Source organism: Crocodylus porosus, unplaced genomic scaffold (assembly GCF_001723895.1).
Source record: "Crocodylus porosus isolate Cpor-Errol unplaced genomic scaffold, CroPor_comp1, whole genome shotgun sequence".
Classification (NCBI taxonomy): Eukaryota; Metazoa; Chordata; order Crocodylia; family Crocodylidae; genus Crocodylus; species Crocodylus porosus.
This window is the reverse complement of record NW_017728927.1, coordinates 821,654-832,560: the sequence shown is the minus strand read 5'-3', so window position 1 is coordinate 832,560 and position 10,907 is coordinate 821,654. Positions and strand designations below refer to the sequence as shown.

The 10,907-nt window shown below is 41.7% G+C and overlaps 2 protein-coding genes across 2 annotated transcripts in view; one reads left to right on the top strand and one right to left on the bottom strand.

The window, feature by feature from the left end:
• Positions 1-6,094, bottom strand: part of IGSF6 (immunoglobulin superfamily member 6) — an 11,201-nt gene extending 5,107 nt beyond the window's left edge. The window contains exons 1-4 of the mRNA XM_019542230.1: positions 4,960-6,094; positions 2,784-3,137; positions 1,359-1,465; positions 743-799 (exon numbers count right to left, since the gene is read on the bottom strand). Coding sequence (XP_019397775.1) covers positions 743-799; positions 1,359-1,465; positions 2,784-3,137; positions 4,960-5,023 — 582 coding nt within the window. The 5' untranslated portion in view covers positions 5,024-6,094. The remainder of the gene's footprint in view (positions 1-742; positions 800-1,358; positions 1,466-2,783; positions 3,138-4,959) is intronic.
• Positions 1-6,768, top strand: part of METTL9 (methyltransferase like 9) — a 20,658-nt gene extending 13,890 nt beyond the window's left edge. The window contains exon 4 of the mRNA XM_019542234.1: positions 6,047-6,768. Coding sequence (XP_019397779.1) covers positions 6,047-6,252 — 206 coding nt within the window. The 3' untranslated portion in view covers positions 6,253-6,768. The remainder of the gene's footprint in view (positions 1-6,046) is intronic.
• The last annotated feature ends 4,139 nt before the right edge of the window (positions 6,769-10,907 follow it).

Below are 10,907 nucleotides of genomic sequence, written 5' to 3'. Positions count from 1 at the left end.
GCTTGCATCCATAGATGCTTCTCAAGCAAATCCCAAGACATCATTCTCCCCTTGTACTCAGCCTTGGTGATGCCGCAGCTGGAGTACTGCATCCAGTTTTGAGCCCCACAATTGAAAAAAGATGCGGAGAAGCTTGAGAGAGTCCAGAGAAGAGCCACACACATGATCAGAGGTCAGGAAAACAGACCTTATGACAGGCTGAGATTTATGAGGCTCTTTAGCCTGGAAAAGCCCAGGCTCAGGGGTGATCTGATGGTCACCTGTAAGTTTATCAGGGGTGTTCATCAGGATCTGGGGGAACATTTGTTCACCAGAGCGCCCCAAGGGATGCAAGACTGTTTCAGGCTGGACATAAGAAAGAATTTATTTAGTGTCCGAGCCCCCAAGGTTTGGAATAGCCTGCTGTTGGAGGTGGTTTAAGCTCCAACATCAAACACCTTCAGGAGCAAATTGGATGCGTATTGTGCTGGAATCCTATGACCAGAGCTAACTCCCTGCCCTTTGGGCAGGGGGCTGGACTCAATGATCTTCTGAGGTCCCTTCCACCCCTAATGTCTATGAAATCTATGAAACGCTACAGAGTTTATTAGCTCTATAGATTCCCTGCCCTTTATTTGAAGCTTCAGTCACCCAACTTAAATCCATGCTCAATGTATATTCAAAATGTATATTTGAAAGAAGGGAAAAAAACAAATCTACGAGTTGAAGATGCACCAAATGAGTAAAGTCAATATTAACATACATGTTGCTCTCCATTTTCATTTTCTCTCTCAGTTTTCTTCAGTAATTTAGTTTTTGACTGCAAGAAAATGTCATAGTTACTTACAGAGCTTTAAATTCCAACTCAGAACTGAAGTAATGCTGTAGTAATGCTAAATGCATTGCCCTGCGATAACATTGAAGGATTTATTATCTTCTGTAACTTTTATTGAGGTTATTTAAGTCCCAAGTACTGATTATGATGGCACTTAAAAAAATTGCTTTAAAGGAAATCTTAAATTTTGTTATTAGTGTTTATTTCACTGCAGCTTGCACATATGTCTATATAAATTCCGTTATTAGTTTATCAGTAGAAATAAGTCCATAGGGCTGATGTGGTAACTATATTAGATTTTTTTTTGTTTAAACTAAATAATGCTATCGTTCCCCCCCCCCTTTTTTTTTTAATTCCTTATTTTTTAAAAAACCATAAATAACGGGGATCGTTATAATGAGGATTTGGGGGCATTTGCATGTTATATAAAACTCATCTGCAAATGCTTCTGCAAACCAGTATTGCCCTTGGCTCTTCTGAATAGAAAACATGAAAGTTATTTAAAAGGTGGGAGAAAAATCAGAAAAATCAAATTTAAACCTACCTTGTAGTAGACTATAAATACTGCAAATACTGTGGTGTTGTATAGAAACAGTAAGGATGAGAGGACTATCATGAGGATGTATTCTTCAGTGTCCTTTTCAGTCCTTTCTATTCATTAAAAAAAAGTGTTAGAATGATGTATAGCTGTTTCTATTTGCATGATATTTTTAGTAAAAATAATACATTGCACCATAGCCCTATTTATCTGAGGAACTAAAAGCTGTACACACATTAGTAATACATTAATACCCCCTGGTGCTGATTTTTGATATCTAAATTACAATGTTTCTAATGATGCATCTTCAGTTCCCAGCTGATCAAAACTTAAGCTTGTCCTCCATGAATCCCTGTGCCTTCTGGTCTATAATATGATTAAGGAATGTCTGACAAAGCCATGTTTACTTGAACTTTTATTTTGGAATACAGGGAGTATGTCTCAGCATCTGTGTACGCAGAAAATATAGCTCTTAGGACAAGACCCATTTAATTAGGTCTTTTGGTGATGGCAGTGTTGTAGGGTTTTGGAGGAAGATTGCTTTTGCTTTGCTTTTTGTTCACAACTTGGAAGCATGAGTATTCTTTTAAAAGTGGGAAAGTGAGGCACAGAAATGAAAATGTTGGTCACATAGTGAACTTGCCCCAGGGTCCTTCTCTAGATACAGTAGATAGTCTTTCCAGAATGGCTGTTTCTCAGCAGAAGTCTTTTTTTAGTCTGCGTCCGTCTCGTTATATGACTTCCTTTTTGATAAACAAAACCCATGCCCTTTTATGCAGTTTGTTGCAGGGTGTGTGCAGTTTTGACATTGAACAAATAGTATGATGCAGTGCACAAATCTTCTAGTCTACTCCTAGAATATTTCCTGAGGATCACTGGCATTTAGATGAGGGTACGGTATCCTGGGTGCCTGTAAATGTGCTGTGGGGCTCCTCCAACATGCTGTAATTACAGTGGTAATTACTATGCTCTCATGGCCTCCAGTGTCTAGTGTATCGGCACCCCCACGCTTCAGAATGGTGGCGGGGGTGCTTAAACTAAAGTTCGTTGAACAAGTTTTAACTCAAGTGCTCCTGTCACCATTTTGAAGGGCAAGGACACTGATGCATGAGACACTGTAGCACTTTAATTAAAGCGGCCCACACTTGGAGCACATGTAAGAGTGTCCCCTGTTAGTAAACTGTTAAAAAATGCTTATTATTAGCTTACCACTAAAACTAGGGAGATATTCTATCTTGGCTCTAAATACAGAACTCTTGTTGATACCATATTTCATTGAAATAGCTTAGGTGGTACCATGGCCCTGTTTGCGATTTTAATTATTTTTAATTTATAGTAAATGAATTCATGGACCATGTCTGAATGTTTACGTAAGTGAAGAGAATATTTTGGATTTTAAGGTATTGCTATAGAAAGTAGTAGTTGACTGACCTCTTACCACCAGAGTCGTACCTTCACCGGTTTGCTTAGAGGTGGGTGAAGCTGATTGTGGAAATGCTACTCCACAGAAATAAACAGCACTGTCATTTACAGTCAAATGGCTGATCTGAAGTGAAGCTTTATTATCAGATGGTCCAGTCACTTTGAATTTGCCAGTGTTTGTGCACGCAGGTGTGCATAAAGCCTCATGCTTAAGAGCAAGAAAACGAAACCATAGAACTTGAGTAGATCCGGGGCATCCAGAAGCATTGAAACTGCATGTTATGTCCACGGTGCTGAGAGTATAATTCACTTCCCTAAATGAGGGTTGTGTAACAGTAACTTTGCAGACATCTGTAGTACTACCTGTTGAGGAGAAACAAAAACTTAGTTTGGTATTAATTATGTGACTGTATGTAGGCCCTTCTACTTCACTGAAAGGAGTGTACCAGCAAAAGATTTATAGACATATTGCAAAATATGCATGGCGTGTAATCAACTATGCTACCACCCTAGTAGATCTTGCTCAGCTGGACATTCACCAGACTACAGCATCTGGGTCCCAATATGTTAGACTCATATGTGCTTTTGAGATTCCTTTGGTTTGAGTAAGCCACCACGCTGTTCTGCCTTGACACCTCTGATGACCTAGCAGGGCAGTCTTTTGTTAACCCTTTCCAGCAGTGGGACTGAGAGGTCCAGCTACCCTTGCTACAACAGATCTCACCCCTAGCCTTTGTAGATCTCTAACCTAGTAGCCACAAACTAAAAGAGAACCAGCACACAGACCTTGTAAGTGTTCTCAGGCATCTTATTCACATTGGCTAGCACAGCAATATACCCATCTAGACTAGGTGATACATACCATATGTATTTTTCTGCCTCAGGTTTCTTACCAGTCTTGAATGTTCTTTGGCCTGTGTCCTCCAAGAAACCCAGGATCTCCCATCTACACATATTCCCTCTGAAAAAATATAGTCTCTTTCCTGTGCAGCCAGTTACCTTCTTCCTTAGTTTATTCCACAATTAAACAAGGTCCCCTCCCCCCCTGCCCCAGTAGAAAAGTATCCCCCTGCCTTCTGCTTAACCTTCATGTGTCTCTGGTCCCCCTCCTTAATGTCTCAGACATCTTTGTTTCTTTGTTCTTCTGAAAATTCTGTGGTTGTAAGTCCCAGCACCTGCAGGGAAGTTAGAGAAAGCTGATTTCATCTTCTTTTTTACTCCTGTGTGACAGCCATCCTATTGTCTGTGGGCTTACATGATATCCATTAAAGTTTAACTGTCCTCTAGTACTTCTGATCTGAGAGAGAGAGTGAAACAGCCTTGACAGCAAATGGTGATTTTTTTTTCACGCACATTGAGACATTCCCAGTGCAGCAGTTCTTATAACATCAACCAGACTTCAGAAATTGTGCATAGATGGCCTTGCCAGATTGTTACACTTGTCTGTGGGTTTTGCAGAACAAGCAGCTTCACTTGTTGATTTTGACATTTTTAAAATGTAAGTAGTACAGTGAGGAAGAGAAGGGTGAGCAGAGCAGAGAAGTTCAGTTAAGGAACTGAATCATTAACAACTTTAAAGTTTTTCAATTTAGTATTAAAAGGGCATTTCCATAAGTTATAAAACATTATTGAAATCTACAATTGTAGTATAACTGAGGCAAACATTGGTTTATTCAAGTCAGGGGCTAAATGCACAGAATTAGGAGATCTGTTTGCAAAGTCCCCATTCCAACGTAAGTGCCCCCACTTTTTCTAGAAAAGTATTGGACAAAAAAAAATTACAAGAAAACATGAACTCCTTTCACTGGTCAGATCTGGGATTATTGCCGAATATGCATTGATTGTAATCAGATCTGTAGAGTACAAGTGTGACTGCATAACTATCACTACTTAAGTGTTTGGTTACTTTGTGTCCTTCACTGTTGTACTCAGATTCCTTGTGGGCCAAATCTAGGCAGATTTGAATGTATCGGCCTCCATGGGAAAAAGAGTAAAGAATCCTCCTTTTTCTGTGTCACAGAACAACAGAGCCACTGGTCACTGTTGCTGCACTTTCCCCTGTATGAAGGACACGCAACATTTCACAGACTTCTTCAGAATTGTAACAGCCAAACTTGCCATTTATCTGCTATAAATACAAGGGAGGTTAAAAGTACAGTAAATTTAAAAAAATAAAATGCCTTACCAACATTATGTAAAATCCAGGTGAATTTCACTGCTAGAATCAGTTTGCACTTGAACAATGCCATTTCTCGGCGTCTGTCCAGAAATTGTTCCACTCAAAGAAAGAGGAACTTTTCATTAGGAAACTTTTGGAGTTGCAGAGTGATCTGTATCATGTGGTTTGGGTCCTTCCTGCTTGCATGTGTTTAGAGGCACGCAGTATGGTTGATAGTAACATCCTTAAAGGTACAGTATTATAAACCAAATCATTGGATTAGATTTGCTTTGACAGTGGCATTCATTGCTGCTGTTGTAAAACAGCTATCTTCTAGCTATATGGTTTCAGATAGCTTCATTGGTTATTGAAAATGTTGTGATTTCTTATCCTAACAAAGGCATTATTGCAAGTTGCTCTAAGCCTTTTGGAAAGGGTGAGATATAAATAAATAAATTTAATCTTCACCTACTCTTTCACAAAAAACAAGGCCACAAGCACACAATCCTCTTCTCACCTGTCGGCAAATCGCCCTTGGATGAATAGAAGCTTTGTATATGGTGATCCACAAGCCCAAATTGAAGATTCCATAAAATAATGTGAAATCCTATTATTGTGGTGAGCCTCTGTTTTTGTTTTCTGAATATTAAGGAAAATGTGGTCACACTGAAAACTTTATGACCGATTTATGGTTGTTAGCCATTTGTTGTAAGGAACTGGAGCCTACTTCAACAACAGAGACTTGGGGCCCTGATCACTATAAGATCTTGGTTAAATCCCTTAATTAGATGCTCTCAGTCCACAGAGGTCAAATCCCTGCCTCACTCCATTTGGAGTTAATTACTTGGCTAAGTGGACTTGTGCTTGGACTTTGGAAACCCTTTGAAAATAACTTAACAAAAAATGAGCTTTATGGGGCACCTGCCTCTGAACTCCAGCCAAACCTCTCAGTGTGATGGTCTTTCTGTAGAGCTTTACAGATGCTTTGCCAGCCATGTGTTCTGGGGATGGGTCATAAACTCTGGAGTAGAAAGTAAGCAGCTTTGCAAAGAGAATACCATAGACAGGAAAGGTTTTTAAAAATGTTTTTAAATAAAGTTCTTTGTTCTCTTAGTAGGTGGCAAGTGGGAAAAGCCCTCAGAAGTTTTGGAAATCAAGGGGCACACTTGGGAAGAACAGGTCAATAGCCTGCCGGAAGTTTTCAGGAAAGCTGGTTTTGCCATTGAAGCTTTCACCAGACTGCCATACTTATGTGAAGGTGATATGTATAATGACTACTATGTATTAGATGATGCTGTCTTCGTCCTCAAGCCAGTGTAAGTATATGTGAAGTAAATCTTCGGAGTCAAACCCAAGAAGCAGCCTCTGAAAGAGGTGTTTGATGTATGATTACTTAAAGGGAGAGGAATTTGGGATTGCCATTCTAAAAAAATACCATGTAAGAATTTTAAAGGCCAAAATACTAATGTATTTCTTTGTAGTACGGTTAGAAAGGACAGTTTTTTTAAAACACTCTTCAGTTCAGAATTTTTTACCAACTCTTAACAATGCATTCTGCAATCCAAGAGTAATGGAAGATATTTTTTTATAATTAATTGCAGTAGGAATCAGAATTGGACAGAAGCAATAGTCATGATGATACGCAAACTGATACAAGGTGTGGATTGTTGTTAAAGCAATCAAGTGAAATCTGGCCATAAGGCTGTCCATTCAGTTCAAAAACATTGTTGACTATAAAGTGTCAGAATGGATATTCTTCCATGTTAAGAAGTTACTTGACCTCTGACTGTCGTTCTTCATGTTTTTAATCATGCTAATAAACTTTTTGAGATGATGTTTTTGCCTTCATTTTTTGTGTTCATTTTTGTAACTGTAGCCATGATTGTTCAATATACAAGTAAGAACTTAGTAGCAGCACAATCTTTAGTTCTTTGATTAGCATTTAACTAATTTGTTATTAACTGATGTAATAGGAACCATTTCTCTTTTGTGGGGAGAAAGAAGATGTTCTTCCGTGTCTTTAATCTCATTCATTTTCTTGACTTGTTTACATCCTTCTCCCTTCCAGCTAAGGCATATCAGCTTTCACAGCCTTTTCTGATGAATAATGTCAACATTTATTCATGGGAGATTTCCAGGAGTTGAGCAAAACAGCTTTAAGAACTAAGGCCCATATCTTCAAAGTAACCTTTGAGCATCTGGGCCTAAAACTGGAGGGTGGCAGCCATAGATAGCTTAAAATGACTGAAGACAACCTACAGCCACAGCCTGCATCTCTCATCTGCAGCAGAACCTCATTTTTTCCAAAGACTTCTTACCTGAATACCTTCACTACCTAAAACTGTTATATGGCCCTAATGCAGGGGTGGGCAAAATACAGCCCATGGCCTGGATCTGGCCCACTGACTGATGTGGATGCCTGCCCACAGGCCAGATCCACAGTTGATTGCATCTGGCCTGGCTGCCCCTGCAGTGCTCCACATAGGGCTGAGCCTCACCTGCTGCCACCCAGGACAGCCCATCCCATGCTTCTGCCCACACCTGCCCCATGCCCAGCAGACAGCTTTGCCTTAACCCCGGCCAGTACACACCTTCCTGGTGTGGCAGCTCCCTGCCTCCAGCAGCTCCTCCTCCTGCCCCTGCTGCACCACTTCAGGCAGCACAGGAAAGTTATGGGGATGCATGCCAGGCAGCAGATGCCCAGTCAGGTGGCTCCTACCCCAGTGCACAGGACTCCAGCTCCCAGCCACCTTCTACCCACTCAGCCTGCCCAGCGCAATGAGCAGCCACCTGTGGGCAGCTGAGTCGGTGGAAGGCAGCCAGGAACAAGCTGGCTGTCTGGCTGCAGCTTCCCCCCCCAGCCAATACCCTGCCTGGCTAGGCATGTAGTGCCTGGAATGCGTCCTCACGGCTTCCGAGCACTGCCTGGAGCAGTGCAGCAGGGGCAGAAAGGTAAGGAGGAGCTGCTGAAGGAAGGAGGGGCTGACTTGTACCCAGGCAGCTACAGCTGCACCAGGAGCAGCCCCACCAGAAAGCTGTGCGCACTGGCTGAGGCAGTGCTGACTGGCAGCCATGGAGTGGAAGCACAGCGCAGGCTGCCCTATGTGAGGGCAGGGCTTGGCCCCGTGCAGAGCACCATGAGGGCATCGGGGGGGGGGGTGAACTATACCTGCACCCCACCCAGGCAAGCTCTGCTGCACACACCTCCTTCCCACCCCACTCTCTCTACTTCCCTCCCACCACCCCCCAGCTGGGTCCCAGGCCCTAGCGCCTGGTCAGCCCCTCCCCATGCGCACACACACACACACCTATACCACAGTGTACAAAAGTAAAACTATTTTGAGCTCTTATGCAATCACCTCCATATATACTACTCAAAAAAACCTAAATTGGGACAAAATATTTTTTAAATAAAATTAAAATGTTATAGTAGATGTTTGATTTTCATTATATATTTTTTACCTATAATTTGTCAAAATCATATATTCTGAAATATCTTACATGCATGACCCTCAACAGCTCACCAAAACTAGTTAAGTGGCCCACTGTTGGAAAAAATTGTCTATCCCTACTTTAATGCAGTTACATTGGAAAGATTAGTGTAATAAATTATATAGATTGCATTTGTTTATTTAACAACTCTTTCATTTTGAATCTGGCTGACATAAAGGAAGACTTTTACATATGAAATTTTGGGCCTGTGTCATGAAATAGCTAATCTAATAAATTTTGACACATTATTATCCTTAAAATTCATGACTTTCAGAAAGGAGTTTCTGTTTTAAGGTATGTGGAACATCTCCTGACTCTCAGATTGCTACACCTCAGTATAATCAGATCTGCCTGTATTTCCAAGCTGCGCTTGTTTGCTAGCTAGAGAACATAATTGTCACATTATAGTTCCTCTGAGGAGAACTACCTGGTCTTTATTTGAAATGTTAGCAATGTAGCAGAGGACTGTGGGAGAGTGGTGTTTTGGTTCTTCTGTCCCAACTTAGTAAATTAGCACTTAAAGCATATTGTGTACAATTAAAATAACTACTGGAGAACTGCACAGCTCAGTTGAATCCAAGGTTGCTGATTCGCATGTAATTACAAGTGTTTAGGGAATCTAACTCTCAGAAACTTGATCTTGACATTTGTGAGAAATATGGCATCTCAGGTAGGCAATTAAATATGCCACTTCACTAACCTGGTACAGCCCTGACTAGGTAAATAAAAAGGCCAATTGGTCATTAAGCCAGATTCAGATACTTAGGGGTTTTTACCATTTCATAGCAACAATTAGCAGCATCACCGACACCTAATAGAGAGGTGGCAGGTGTTTGACTCACTGTACCTGAAATGTAAGCAGCATGTCTAGCTCTTGGGAAAGAGAACAGAAATCTCAATGTGGTTGTTGGCAGGTAAGGAAGAACTGACTGACCATTTTATTTGTAATGTTTAAGGCTAAACAAGTTGTATTAATGACTGATGATTCTCATGGTGTGGGGGAGTGTATGAGGCTGACGTAGAGACTCTTGACCTCATTTTTCCTGGCCAGAGTCCCAAGCCCCACTACCTCCGCTCTGGCACCCCTCTGCCTCCATTCTGGTGCTCCTCTACCCTTAGCACCCAATACCCCATCCCTAGGAACACTACTGTAAATAAACTTTATTCTTTTTCATTTTATTTCTTGCTTTGTGTTCAAATGAGTAAATGAAAACATTGGATCATGAAAACCAAAAGAGGAAATATGTGAACAGAAGATTCTTATATTTACCTCTGCTCACACCAGCCTGCACTTTGGCCTGACCCTGAGGGGACTTAAATGCATCTTTACATACTGTAAATAGTCCCATTGTTTTTAACTACTACTTGCAGTAGATGGAGTTCCTTTTGTGTGTCTGTCTTTTGTGGGATCTTGGCTTTATTTGACAAGTCTCATCTAAGTTCCTTTTTTACTATTAATTTTCATAGATTTTAGATGTGTAGAGTTGGAAGGGACCTTAGTAGATCACTGAGTCCGACCCCCTGCCCTGAGCAGGAAAGTGCTAGTGTCTGGGTGCTTGTCCAGTCTCCTCTTTAAGACCTCCAGGGTAGGAGAGAGCACCACCTCCCTTTGAAGCCCATTCCAGACTCTGGTAACCCTTACCTTAAAGAAGTTTGTCCTGATGTTTAATCTAAATCTGCTTTCTGTCAGTTTGTGGCCATTGTTTCTAGTGACTCCAAAGGGTGCCCTGCACACACCTCCTATAGAGCATCTCCTATTTCTTGCTGTTCCCCCCCGCCCGCCACCAGTGAATTTGCAGACGGCCATTGGATCCCTTCTCAGCCTTCTCTTGCAGAGGCTGAAGAGATCCAGATCCCTCAATCTCTCCTCATAGGACCTTACCTGCAGACCCCTAACCATCTGAGTAGCCTTCCTCTGGACTTTCTCAAGGTTTTCTATATCCCTCGTGAAGTGTGGCACCTGAAACTGAATGCAGACTCCAGCTGTGGCCTTACTAATGCCACATAGAGGGGAAGTATCACCTCCCTAGATCTGTTTGTGATGCACGATAGAGTGCGGTTAGCTTTACTGTTCCCTTTGTTACATTGACTCATGTTCATCTTGGAGTTGACTGACTCTGAGATCCCTTTCTGCTGCTGTGCTGCTTAGGAAGTCATCTCCCAGTCTGTAAGTGTATTGGAGAGTCCTTCTCCCAAGGTGTAGTACCTTGCACTTATCTTTGTTAAACTCCATCCTATTCTGCTCTGCTCACTTCCAACCTGTCCAAATCTGCTCAAATCCATTCCCTGCCCACTACTATGTTTACTTTTCCCCATAATTTGGTGTTGCCCATGAATTTGGACAAAGTGCTCTCCACGCCCTCATCCACGTCACTGATGAAGACATTGACAAGCACTGGTCCGAGGACTGAACCCTGCAGTAACCCACTGCCCACGTTTTTTCCACGTCAACACCACCCCATCCACAACCACTCTCTGGGTGC